The sequence below is a fragment of the Odocoileus virginianus genome, chromosome 13 (genome assembly GCF_023699985.2).
Source record: "Odocoileus virginianus isolate 20LAN1187 ecotype Illinois chromosome 13, Ovbor_1.2, whole genome shotgun sequence".
NCBI classification, from domain to species: Eukaryota; Metazoa; Chordata; class Mammalia; order Artiodactyla; family Cervidae; genus Odocoileus; species Odocoileus virginianus.
Genome location: NC_069686.1, coordinates 23,447,558 through 23,461,822, shown reverse-complemented (window position 1 = coordinate 23,461,822; position 14,265 = coordinate 23,447,558). Strand labels below are relative to the sequence as shown.

Genomic DNA, 14,265 nt, shown 5'->3' with positions numbered 1-14,265 from the left:
AACAAGATGAAAGGAAAACAGCTATGGTAATGAAACAAGAGGAAGTATAAAATGAAATATGATTCACAGACATGACTGCGGTTGGTTGAAAATGATTACAGACTTGACAAGTATGAAGCTGTAAGAAATGAAGCTGGCATTTCTTCATACCTTAACTTCACTTTGATTTCAGGGAGAATTTTCAATCACCAATATTCTAGCTAGTTATATTATCATTAATCAAGAGATAGTTCTCATATATGTAAAAACTAAAAATGATTTCAGACTCTACATTTAGATTTACATTGTCAATTTACATTGGTCTTCTAAGACATACCTATCTACTGAAACACTTGCTACGTTTGTGAAGGGTAATCTTGGAAGTCAAATATCAAGGAGTATTATGTGCTTCCAACAAATAGAAAATGTATCCTTCAGTCTTGTGATGTGAACCTAGGGATTCTGACACAGAGGATTTTATTTTGTTTAGTTTTGCTTTAAAGGTGACTTCATTTTTTCAGTCTTACTCAAAAGTAGGTTTATATTCATGAATTCAGAAACTTCTCTGAATATGTGTGATGTTTAGTTTGATTCAAAATTAAAATCTGATTAATAAACAGGTCTTACCTACAATGGAGAGTATTACAACCACAAAATCAAAGATGTTCCATCCTACAGTGAAGTAGTAGCATCTGAGGGAGATCAGTTTCAGCACAAATTCTCCAGAGAACAGGATAATAAAAACCACATTGATCCAATATAAAACTTCAGTCATGTATTCACTTTGTCCCTCTTTTTCTACCATCATGGTTACCATGTTGAGGCAGATCAGAACCATGATGGCTATATCGAAAGCTTGATTTGTTACTAGGTCAAAGATACATCCTTGGAATTTGTTCTGCAAAGAAACAAAAATGATAGGAAATTGTACAGTAAATTTTCCAAGTAGTATCCATAAATGATTACATTAACAAAACAATTTTTAAAGGTATCTGTCTTCAAAACTTGCATCAATTATCCTTGGTTATAAGTTCTTGCTTTAAGGAATATTATTAATGCGCTAAATCTAAGTCAAAGTACATGACAACTTATTGTTGTTGTTGACTTTCAGTGTACCAGTTCTTCAATTAACCTTGTAAACTGACATTTGCTTTTAAGCATAGCCACCCTAGAGTGTCATATAGGAATTGCCAGGATCACAAGGTAATTTTTTACTAAGAAACTGTCAGAGAAAAAAAAAAGAAAAGAAAATCTCAGTTCCATTACCTAGAGTGTTTCAAGGTAATAAAATGACATCTCTGAATTTCTACTTTGTCACATTATTTTGACTAATGTGCTGGCATTGTCTTACACTGGTATTACTGCTATAATATAGAGATCTATACTTCCTGTCTCTTCCATGTATAGAATATATACTTCCAAACATATCCATACTTAACATACCACTTTTCTTATCAATATCACTGAACAGTACTGTGCTTTTCATGAAACTCAATTTCAAAATCACTTTATTGGTTGCATGGGCAAGTTTTAAGGCACTCTATCAAGATCAAGTAGGGTACTGAGAAAGTTAAATACTAGAGCTTTAAATTCACAGATTATGGTTCTGTAGGTCTGGGTTAAACCTGGCTATGTGTCCATTTAAATAGTGCTGGGTAATCCTCATGTAGGCAGCAACTTTGGTATACAGTGTTATACTAAACAGAAATTGAGATACATATAATGCATTTAAAATTATTTTAACTGTTAGAGGAATACAAACTATTTAACTGCTAAGGCTCACTATTTATATCTGAGCCTATTTTGCTCTTTGATCTTATGGCAGGATAAAGTTTAGATTCATGACCAGTCCAACTGCTTTCCTGGTGTTCTATCTGTCGTAATATCAAAGATCTACAAGGTTGGTTTCACCTGACTGAAGACAGCTATCACTACATGCTATCACTACATCATAAAGTCATCAAGATAATCAAATTTCAGTCAAAAGTACATTTTATTTTGATTCTCTATAGACCATTTGTACTAATAGTAAGATGTACAGCTACTGTAGAGGTAAAAGCATATAAAATTATTTTTTCATTTTCATAGAAAAAGAAAATATACCAAAGAATATTAAGAGCTGTGATAGTGTTCAAAATACATATATTCAGTTTTATAAGGACTTTTCTTTAAAATATTAAAATTATGCATTCATGATTAAGAAATAATTATATATTAAAGATGAATTAAAATAATTTTAGAATTTACATGCTAAATATAATATTTTTTACCCCTGGCCGAGGTATTGGCTTTTGTGGTTTCTTGGATCCCAGCTTTTTCATCGCATTATAATATTTCTTCTGTTCTTCTGTCATAAAGATATCTTGACCTCCAAGGTAAAGAAATAAAAAATAGATCTAGTTAAAACCAGAATCATTTTCCAGATATTCCTTCAGGTGATTATTCAGGTTAAAAATGTATTCATACAGAAATGAAATGTGTTTTCCCTTCAGTAGCACATATATTAAAATTGGAACCATATAGAGATTAGTATGGCTCCTGTAAAGCATGGCTCTTGTAAAGTATTCCATACTTCTGGTGACAGATGGTGACACATGCAACTAAAGTTTTATGGTAATCATTTCACAATGTATGCAAATACGATATCATTATATTGTACATGCTGTTTGCTAAGTCACTTTAGTTGTGTCTGACTCTGTGTGACCCTATGGACTGCAGCCTGCCAGGCTCCTCTGTCTACAGGATTTTCCATGCAAGAATAGCAAAGTGGGTTGCCATTTCCTCTTTCAGGGGATCTTCCCAACCCAGGATCTAACCAGCATCTGTTATGTCTCCTGTATTAACAGGCGGTTCCTTACCACTAGTACCACCCGGGAAGCCTATTATATTGTCCATCTGGAACTAATATACTGTTATATGTTAATTACACTTCAATTAGATGAAATGAAATGTATCTGATTATGTGCAAGGTAGCTATAAATCAAAGGATTACTTACACGTAGGAACATGACTCTTTGTATGTAATGTAATGTGCATAATATATAAAATATATGGATTACATGAAATAATAATTGGCTCAATTATATTTTAGTAGCCTAACTTGTTTTGTTTTAAATGATATGCTGGTATCTCATTTTATCTGCTACTTGTCTCATCAGGCATTTCATTGCTAAATAACAAATATATCAGGAAAAGTGATAAGAAACAAAAGTAGTGAATAATAAGTTGGCTAATGTTTACTTATTAGCCATACTGACTCATAAATAGTAGGGGCAAAAAGTAATAATATTTTTGTATTCACTTGTATTCATTTTATTATACCATATTCCTTTAGCTGAAAAATGAATATACTATATATGTTATTATAACACATTGATAAACAGTGTACACACACAAATATATTTGGTATACACATAATACATTTATTTACTTATTTACTAAAAAACCTTTCATTACCTCTTTAATTCCAGATAAAGGAATTTCAACATAAACACTTTATTGGGTATAAACAATATACATAATAGAGTTTTAGATGTTGAGAAAATTATCAATAATCCAGGGTTTTTGACTTGAAGGACTTTCTAATTGAATATACAACATTTAAGATTCAACAGTAAATAAACTAACATCTAAATAAAGTTTTTGATCTCTTCTTCACTGTAGAAGTCTAAGTCTCACACAGGAGACCTAGAAGTTTTGCCTATTGTTTTAAACTTTTGATTTCTTACAATTATCTACAATTTATACAGATTCATGCACATTCCTCATTGACCTGCAATATAAATTTTTAGTTATGGCATAAATTAGCACAATCCATGTAATTAGGAATTTTGGGGGAAATTTATAGTTCTGAAATCTTTACTTAACTTGTATGGTCCTGGAGTTAAAGGTGATCTGGATATGGTTTCCCTGGATTACATTTTCTTATCTATCAAATACCTAATGAAAACCAGTCTTCCCTTTCTGTCTTATGTGTTTTAATTTACATCTCCTCTAATTGATAAGCAGTCGTTGTGTAACTTTGGTATTTATCTGATCTACTGATATACAAGAGAGAACTTTCATGATAATGTCAAGAGAAACCCAAACCCTTTATCGTCTAGTGATGAGGGCTGAAAGTGAGTACATGCTAAGTTGCTTCAGTCATGTCCAACTCTTTGTGACCCCGTGGACTGTAGCCTGCCAGGCTCCTCTCTTCATGGGATTCTTGGGGCAAGAATACTAGAGTGGATTGCCATGCCCTCCTCCAAGGGATCTCCCCAACCCAGGGATCAAACCCGTGTATCTTATGTCTCCTAAACTGACAGGGAAGCTCTTTACCACTAGTGCCACCTGAGGAGCCCAAGGGTTGAATATCACAGCCTATTAATAACTTGTAATTACAGATCTTGTCTTCCCTTGATGATACCCTGGTTGTCAGTATAATGAAGAGCTGGATGAAGCTAAGAGGAGATTGCACTACACTCCAGTAGGGAAACTTGTGTTGTCATTTTATTTAACCATAGCTTATAAAGATCTTGTGAAATGCATCCCTTTAAAAGCTAGGTGGCAGACATTCTGTAAATCAGGCTGGTCTTTACATGCTATGTCAAAGATGTATTGCATAGTAGTTAAGAGCCCAGTTTTGTAAGATTATCTTTGTTCAATCCCCATCTCTGTTGCCCTTGGGCAAGTTTTTAAATCTCTTTAAGGTTGAATAATCTCACACTACAAGAGGTGATGGAATTCCAGTTGAGCTATTTCAAATCCTGAAAGATGATGCTGTGAAGGTGCTGCACTCAATATGCCAGCAAATTTGGAAAACTCAGCAGTGGCCACAGGACTGGAAAAGGTCAGTTTTCATTCCAATTCCAAAGAAAGGCAATCCCCCAAAATGCTCAAACTACCGCACAATTGCACTCATCTCACACACTAGTAAAGTAATGCTCAAAATTCTCCAAGCCAGGCTTCAGCAATATGTGAACTGTGAACTTCCAGATGTTCAAGCTGGTTTTAGAAAAGGCAGAGGAACCAGAGATCAAATTGCCAACATCCTCTGGATCATAAAAAAAGCAAGAGAGTTCCAGAAAAACATCTATTTCTGCTTTATTGACTATGCCAAAGCCTTTGACTGTGTGGATCACAATAAACTGTGGAAAATTCTGAAAGAGATGGGAATACCAGACCACCTGACCTGCCTCTTGAGAAACCTGTATGCAGGTCAGGAAGCAATAGTTAGAACTGGACACGGAACAATAGACTGGTTCCAAATAGGAAAAGGAGTACGTCAAGGCTGTATATTGTCACCCTGCTTGTTTAACTTATATGCAGAGTACACCATGAGAAACGCTGGGCTGGAAGAAGCACAAGCTGGAATCAAGATTGCCGGGAGAAATATCAATAACCTCAGATATGCAGATGACACCACCCTTATGGCAGAAAGTGAAGAAGAACTAAAGAGCTTCTTGATGAAAGTGAAAGAGGAGAGTGAAAAAGTTGGCTTAAAGTTCAACATTCAGAAAACTAAGATCATGGCATCTGGTCCCATCACTTCATGGGAAATAGATGGGGAAATAGTGGAGACAGTGTCAGACTTTACTTTTTTTGGGCTCCAAAATCACTGCAGATGGTCACTGCAGCCATGAAATTAAAAGACGCTTACTCTTTGGAAGGAAAGTTATGACCAACCTAGACAGCTTATTAAAAAGCAGAGACGTTACTTTGCCAACAAAGGCTAGTCTAGTCAAGGCTGTGGTTTTTCCAGTGATCATGTATGGATGTGAGAGATGGACTATAAAGAATGCTGAGCGCTGAAGAATTGATGCTTTTGAACTGTGGTATTGGAGAAGACTCTTGAGAGTCCCTTGGACTGCAAGGAGGTCCAACCAGTCCATCCTAAAGGAGATCAGTCCTGGGTGTTCATTGGAAGGACTGATGCTGAAGCTTAAACTCCAATATTCTGGCCACCACATGCAAAAAGTTGACTCACTGGAAAAGACCCTGATGCTGGGAGGGATTGGGGGCAGGAGGAGAAGGGGACGACAGAGGATGAGATGGCTGACTGGCATCACTGACTTGATGGACATGAGTTTGAGTAGACTCCAGGAGTTGGTGATGGACAGGGAGGCCTGGCGTGCTGGGACTCATGGGGTCGCAAAGAGTCGGACACGACTGAGCGACTGAACTGAACTGAACAAGAGTAATTGGCTTCCCTGGTGGCTCAGTTGGTAAAGAGTCTCCCTGCAATGCAGGAGACCTGGGTTTGATCCCTGGGTTGGAAGATCCCCTGGAGAAGAAAATGGCAACCCACTCCAATATTCTTGCCTGGAGAATCCCAGGGACGGGGGAGCCTGGTGGGCTGCCGTCTGTGGGGTCGCACAGAGTCAGACACGACTGAAGCGACTTAGCAGCAGCAGCAGCAGCAGCTTATATATCACAGGTACACATATATAATGACTAAAGTAGGAAAAATAAGTACATTGGAAATGAAGGTATAATTTATAAAATTTTTTTCAAGATTACTAATTAAGATTCTCTGCATAAAGGCATGAATATATGATAATACTAACTTTGACTGTCAGATATAAAATGTTAGAATGGAACAATGAATTTAAAAAATTCTTTAAAAAATAAACACCTCTATTCAGAATGTAAACATAAACAACACAATATTTACTACATTTTCCTTCACCCATGAATAGTCAATCACATCAAGAATGCCATTTCATTGCAGGTACATCTGTTAAGCCAGTACCTGAAATCACTTCCTCTCGTTACTCTCTACCTCATCTTTCTAAAATCTCTTTTCCTGTGGGTGGTGCTACATCCACATTAACTCAGTTTACTTTGAGAAAACTGAGACTTCATAGACAATTTTTCCTCCTGCAAAGCACAAATAATACCGTAGATCCTACCCGCTAAAATCTCTTAATTGAATGTATCCCGTATTCTCTAGTGGGCTTCCCAGGTGGCGCTAGTGGTAAAGAACCCTCCTGCCAGTGCAAGAGACACGACACGGGATTCCAGCCCTGGGTTGGGAGGATCCCCTGGAGAAGGGCATGGCTACTCACTCCAGTATTCTTGCCTGGAGAATCACATGGACAGTGGAGCCTACGCAGAGAGTCGGACATGACTGAAGCGACTTCGCACTCACACACACACATTCTCGAGTGCTGCAAATGACTGATTTGGAGAATGAAGTGTGGTCTAGGTAGCAGGTAAAGCAGAGTCTAACCTAGTCTTTGGGCTCTCGCAGTCATTCTCTGCATCACTGATAGATGAATTTTTATAATTAAAGCTGCATTTTCATAAATTCTGGGAAAAGAGACCTCAGAGTTGAATCTACGATGCAGCTACTTCTGGGCTATCTGATCATGTGCAAGGCACATAACCCCTCTGAGAGGTGAAATGGGGATACTATGCCCTCTACACTTATAGAATGTGATGAAGATTACTGTGTAAAGTACTTTACACAGGATCAGACATGTCATCAAATTTTAATAAATGTGTATGTCCTGCTTGTATGTTCCTCCTTGCTCAAAATACTTCAATGACATCAGCTCCTACTGAAAAATATCTAATATGGCTTTTCAGATCTGTGCTTATGCAAATCAAGACCTCTTACTATTTCTTTCCTCAAAACTACATCCAACTGGATGGACTGGCATTTTTGCCCGGATTGCTGCCTCCTTATTATCACTGTGCATGTGCTCAGACGTGTCTCTGACCTGCTATGGACTACTTATCCTTTTGCCTCCCTGCTGCTATGTGTCTTTTCATCCATCTTCCAATGCATGCTCAATTGTCACATATATCATAAAAATTTTTTGGCTGTATCTAGCTTTCCTCTATTTATATTTCTTGTTAATTTCTTATTGCATTTATCAGTATATCATATTACCGTATTTGGGGGGTAGAAAGGGGCCTAAATAATATACAAAGTATATGAGATCAACTACTATTAAAACCCTATCCCTTACCAGGTGCATAATTTTGGTAAATCACTCAAAATCTCTGTGCCTTTCCTCATTTACAAGACAAAGTCTATAACAATAATCCCTCTATGGCTTAGAACAGAATATAGGAACTATTTATGAAAAGCATTTTGAATAAATAATTAGTACACTGAGTTTCCTTAAGTCTCCACAGGGAACACTGGGGGGAAAAACCTGAATAGTTGATGTACTGCTTAAAAATAATTAGGACTTTGTGGTCATTTAGTAGCTAAGTCGTGTCTAGCTCTTGTGACCCATGGACTGTAGCCTGTCAGGCTCCTCTGTCCATGGGATTCTCCAGGCAAGAATACTGGAGTTGGTTGCCATTTCCATCTCCAGGGGATCTTCCCGACCCAGGAATCGAACCCAGGTCTCAGGCATTGCAGGATGATTATTTTCTGTGCAGAGATGAATGAGATTAAGCATATCTATCACTGGATACTAAAAACTACTTGGAAAATTAATGAAATTCTAATGAAGTAGTTGACATTAAATTTCACATTATATATTTTGGAAAAATAATGTTCATGTCTTTCAGGGCAATGACATAAACTTGAAATACTTATCTTCTTTTTCTGTTGGTTGAAATTATCTATGATGACACCAATGAACAAGTTCAAAGTGAAGAATGACCCGAAGATGATGAAGATGACAAAATAAATATACATGTAGAGGTTGTATTCATAAATGGGCTGCTTGTCTACCTATGGAATTAACAAAAGTTAACAGTATGTTGACAATAAATTCATCATTTTCTTTCTCATATGCTCTGACAAGGAAATTCAAATAGTGCAATCTTAGGTAAATGTGGCTTTATAGAAGCCATAGTGTTGTCAAAGTTCAACATAATCATTCTTAAACATTTATTCAATACTAAATATAATTTTCAAATAACTACAAAGGGCTTATCCACCTTCTTGGACTAATAGGACAATGTAGTAAGTAAATTACAATCCATGTTATTTATTTCCAGAAAAAACAGTAAAGGAGTTGATATATTTATATAAATTTTGCCTTTTTTAATTTGATTACAGAAATATCTTCACTGGCTTTTGTGATAATATAAACTAGTCAGTCGTTTTCAAAATTCCTTAGTGTGAGACTTATTTCACATTAACTCTTCCAAGGTACTTTAAAATATAAAAGCAGTAAGACTGATAAATAAAACATGCTATTTCATTTTTATTTTGATAAATATTAACTGAACACATTACTGCCAGGCTGAGCTAAGTTCTCTATTTACATTTTCTAGCTGGATCCAGAGAATAGCCCCATGAGGTAGTAGTGAATTGTCTTCTTCTTATAGATCAATAAACAGGCTATGAGAGATAAAGTGGCTTGCTGCAAGTCAGATGCAAGCTTGCCTGATATAGCAGAGTCACAGAATTTAAGTCAAGCTCTGCTTCCAAATGCCACACAGGTAACTGAGGCTACTACCACCTGGATGTTCTTCAGTGTGTGTGCATGGACCAAGAGCTTCTTGGAGCTGCTGTTTGAAAATAGTCTAACTAGACAAAGAAGCTTTTCAAAATTGTAGAGTTCGGTGTTATTTACCAATACTTACGTTAACAGAATCAACTGCTGCATACATAATATCCATCCATCCCTTAAACGTTGCCTGTAAATATAACATTAATAGAATCTGAAAGTGAAGCTCATACTCTAAAATAGCCATAAATGAGTAAGTGTATTTAATGTTACAACATTTATTAAGTAATATTAAGTTAGTGAACTATAGAGTCATCCCTTGGTACATGCAGGGGGGACTGGTTCCAGGGCACTCCCTGAAGACACCAAAATCTGCCCATGCTGAAGCCCTTGCATCATGCAGATGCAAAGCCATGGATAAAGAGAACCCATTATATTTCAAGATATCAACTTAACATAAAGATGCTGTGTCAAGAAGAAAAAGAGGGGGGGCACATTGCCAAGTCACATTCTAAATCTCAGTCCTAGTGAATTTCCAGGTTGTTAGAATTGCTTGTGAGTTTTGTACCTGAACTTTTATTTTTCCAGAGGGGGTGGGGAGTTTTACGACTAAGGAAAGAAGTAATTTTTCTCCATATCTTAAGGATTTTCTGTACCAGTGGCAAGGCCTTCTGATTTCCTTGAAGTGTGAAGGTAGTAGTCCAAAAAATGACTATTCATTTTTGGAGCAATATTCAGAAGGCACAACGGCAGGGGGGTCAGGGGACTCTGAAAAGGTGATTATGGATTAATCACCTATAGAGCAGTACAATAGAGGCCATGCTTCTTAACTCATGTTTATACGCACATGTTCTAAGAAAGACCACTTCTGTTTTTTAAGTCACACAGTACTCTATCTTTAATTTTTAGTTAATAGCTATATGATAATGACAGCTCCTCCATCTGATGTGCACTAAAATGAGCCACTTACAACTTGAAGCAGAGACAGGTAACCAAGTCCAACATTATCAAAGTTCACTTTCAGGTTTTTCCATCGCACATTTTGACTAACATTCATAAGCGCAAGACAGGCAGAACGATTTTCAACTTCATTTGTAGGAAACCGCAATCCATCTGTGGTGTTAATACACTCATAAAACTTGCCAGCAAACAAATTTACTCCCATGATGCTAAATATCAGCCAGAATATGAGACACACAAGTAGCACATTCATGATAGAAGGAATTGCACCAATGAGTGCATTCACAACCACCTAGCATTCAAAAGAAAGAAAAGAATGATTAGGACCAGTAAGAATGTTAAATAGGCAACATTAATGAAACATTATGCAGAATTTAAAAAGTTAGAAAAGCTACCCTTACATGTTTAAGACATAAGACTTATTGAATGCCTACTATATGCTCAGCAGTGTGCTAAGCAGGACAAAATGAGACAGGAGCCCCGTGATCAATGAGTTTACAAAAATACATGAGGATCACACAGTGAAACTATTAGCAACAAAATGAAACAATTTACTAAGATTAAATGACAGTTTAAATAAATAAAATAAATAAAAGAATAAACCAAAAACCTGATGTATGTAAGGTGAAGTCATAAAATCTGCATGCTCTAGAAAAGAAAGAAATTTATAAATATAAATTATTAAATAAGCAAAATGTACATTTAAAGGTTCATAGTCCTAGAATTACCAGTGTTAAAATTCTTCCATGTAAACCATTACTATATATAAGCTGGAATTAAGACTGGGAATCTTTTTATGGTTTGAACCCCTTAGATTTAATTGGTGCTGCTATTTATGTGATGGGGCTTCCCAGGGGGTACTAGTGGTAAAGAACCCATCTGCCAATGTAGGAGATGTAAGAAACTCAGGTTCGATCCCTAAGTCAGGAAGATTTTCTGGAGGAGGGCATGGCACCCCACTCCTGTATTCTTGCCTGGAGAATTCCATGGACAGAGGAACCTGGTGGGTTACAGTCCATAAGGTCGCAAAGAGTTGGACACATCTGAAATGACTTAGCATGCATGGACACTAGTTATGTGATACATAAATATACTTAAGACCTTAGGATCCCTGTTTCCTCATCTGCAGAATGAGAGCAATCTTTTCAAATTTATTATTCTAACTGTAAAAAGCACTTTCCCTATAAGCCTTGGCTAAATATAGATAGAGCTAGTCTCAGCTAACACAAAAATGCAATACAGTTTATCTTTCAAGCTCCCTTTATTTCTGCTTTTCAGCCATTTCTACTACTACTTATCACCAATGCCTCTTTCCACTGCATGGCAACTACTGTAACATTTATCACTCTCCAGATTTTCTTAATTACCTCATCTTTCCAAACTTATTATCTTCTTAAACTCTACCCTGAATTTGGGGACAAATGCATTAAAGACCAGCTTGTTAAGTAAAAAGCATGTTCTCTCTTTTTCTGCAATATGTTGAGCAGGCTCTCAAGACGTTTCCAAAAGGGAAGACATCAAGGATCCCTGCCTACTTTTGAGACTGTCTAGAGCAGGAGTTGGCAAACATTGTCTTAAATGTTTTTAGGCTTTGCGGGTCGTATGATCTCTGTTGCCACTATTCCATTCTGCCATTGTAGCAGCAGATCACACACAGACCAATGGGTGTGGCTGTGATCCAACGGGGCTTCCCAGGTGGCTCAGTGGTAAAGAATCCGCCTGCCAATGCAGGAGTCACAGTTTCAATCCCTGGGTTCAGAAGATCCCTTGGAGAAGGAAATGGCAACCCATTCCAGTATTGTTGCCTGGAAAAACCCCATGGACAGAGAACCTGGTGGGCTACAGTCCATGGGGTTATACAAAGAGTCAGACACAACTGAGTGACTGAAGAATGCAATGTGATCCAAAGAAACTTCCTTTATAAAACAGGCATCCAGCCTGCGGGCTTTGGTTGTTGACTCTTGATCCAGAGCTGCAGTTACTACCCTGCGATTCATGGACCTGTAGAGGTTCCATGGGGGCATGAGATTATATGAAAGTATTATGGGCACGCTTTGTTCATAGAGATGATTTATACTTTCACAAGAGTTTTATAGTGTACATCACCCCCAAAAGGGTTAGGAAGAACAGGATTAGAGAGTTCAAAGTGGTCAGCTATTATTCAGACCTACATTTTCACCCGCATTTCCTTTGCCCTCCCACTATGCTTATCACCTAGGCATGCTGATCCTTCTAGTTGCTGCTCAAACACACCTTGCCTATTCAACTCTGTCCTTCTCTACCAAGATGCACCCACCTGCCTGGGAGCTAGGGCCCATTCTTTCAGTCATGGCTTCAAGGCCACCTCCTTATGAAGCCCCTCCCAGGTCTCCCCAGGCAGCTACTTTCATCTTCACTTCCGCAGCACTGGGTGCTTACTGTTTATAGCAGATGCCACAGAATAACTAACATCCCCCTGTTTACCTCTCCATGGACATTGTCCTGACTCACTCCTGGGGGGCTGGGGTCTATTTACCATCGTAGTTTTATAGTACAAAATTTGACACACAGTTGGCGTTGAAAATGTTTGCTGAATACTAACACATATATATGGAATTTAGAAAGATGGTAACGATAACCCTATATGCAAAACAGAAAAAGAGACACAGATGTACAGAACAGACTTTTGGACTCTGTGGGAGAAGGCGAGGGTGGGATGTTTCGAGAGAACAGCATGTATATTATCTATAGTGAAACAGATCACCAGCCCAGGTGGGATGCATGAGACAAGTGCTCGGGGCTGGTGCACTGGGAAGACCCAGAGGGATGGGATGGAGAGGGAGGTGGGAGGGGGGATCGGGATGGGGAATACATGTAACTCCATGGCTGATTCATGTCAATGTATGACAAAACCCACTGCAATGTTATGAAGTAATTAGCCTCCAACTAATAAAAATAAATGAAAAAAAAAAAATAAAAAGAAAAAAAGAGAAAAAAAAAAGAAAATGTTTGCTGAAAGAATGCACATTATGATGGGTCTCTGAGGGAGATGGATATATGTTGTTCTGATGAGAAGCCATTTGGAGAAATCAATAAGTTCAAGAACCTCAAGTCTTTTCAAAAGAAGCTAACTATAAAATGTCTCCAATCATATTTATTCTTAAAAATGACCCTGCAATGTGAAGAAACATCCCCTTTTTTGCCTGGCTAATAAACTAAATAGAAACATTTTTCACTCCAAATATATTAAAACATTCTCCTTCATCCAATTCATTTGTATTACAGATGAAGAACAAAGAACAGGGTAAAATAATGGGGTGGCTTAATCACTGAGGGAAGTAGTTTTGTTGGTGAAAGTATATTCCTTGATCATGAAAATGTCATATGTGCTCCGCTTGAGTCCAAGGATCAGTGAGAAGTTCTGATGGCAATGTTCTATATACTCATGTTCAAAAAGCAAAATTAATGTCAATTCCAATATTACCTTTGTGTATAAAATTAAATGTAATTTTTCAGTTCTTACATGACAAACAGGAATTGACTTTTACTTATGAAAAATTCTTTTTGTATAATCACGATGTCTCTATACATTGGAACAATATGCACTGGATACACTAACTAATTGAGGTTATAGTCTTAATTAGGTTAGCAGGAATAACAATGAAGATCTGCTAGACTAAAAGACGTCTAACACTCACCAGAGGCTTCAGATTTCTGAGCCCCACTCTAGAGTTTATCATTCCGGAGATCTAGGGTAGAATCAGGAATTTGCACTTCTAGTAAGTTTTCAAATGATGCTGACTACATTTAGAGAAGCAGAGAGCTAGACTAATCTGCATGTTAAATTGTTCAGAGACTACAGAGAGGCAGTCAGATAAATATGTATGATGCAATTATATAATAAGGATTTTATGTGTTTAAACATATAGGAAGGATGCCCAGTTAT

General features: G+C 37.2%; 1 protein-coding gene and 1 long non-coding RNA gene across 7 annotated transcripts in view; one reads left to right on the top strand and one right to left on the bottom strand.

The window, feature by feature from the left end:
- The window catches only part of SCN9A (sodium voltage-gated channel alpha subunit 9), a 165,254-nt gene that overhangs the window by 6,611 nt on the left and 144,378 nt on the right, over positions 1-14,265 (bottom strand). For all 3 annotated transcript variants that reach the window (XM_020874124.2, XM_070476110.1, XM_020874125.2), the window contains 5 exons: positions 10,351-10,632; positions 9,517-9,570; positions 8,519-8,656; positions 2,250-2,354; positions 607-877 (listed from right to left, as the gene is read on the bottom strand). In XM_020874124.2, coding sequence (XP_020729783.2) covers positions 607-877; positions 2,250-2,354; positions 8,519-8,656; positions 9,517-9,570; positions 10,351-10,632 — 850 coding nt within the window. The remainder of the gene's footprint in view (positions 1-606; positions 878-2,249; positions 2,355-8,518; positions 8,657-9,516; positions 9,571-10,350; positions 10,633-14,265) is intronic.
- LOC139038049 (uncharacterized) overlaps positions 1-14,265 on the top strand; it is a 133,863-nt gene that overhangs the window by 47,013 nt on the left and 72,585 nt on the right. The window lies entirely within an intron of this gene.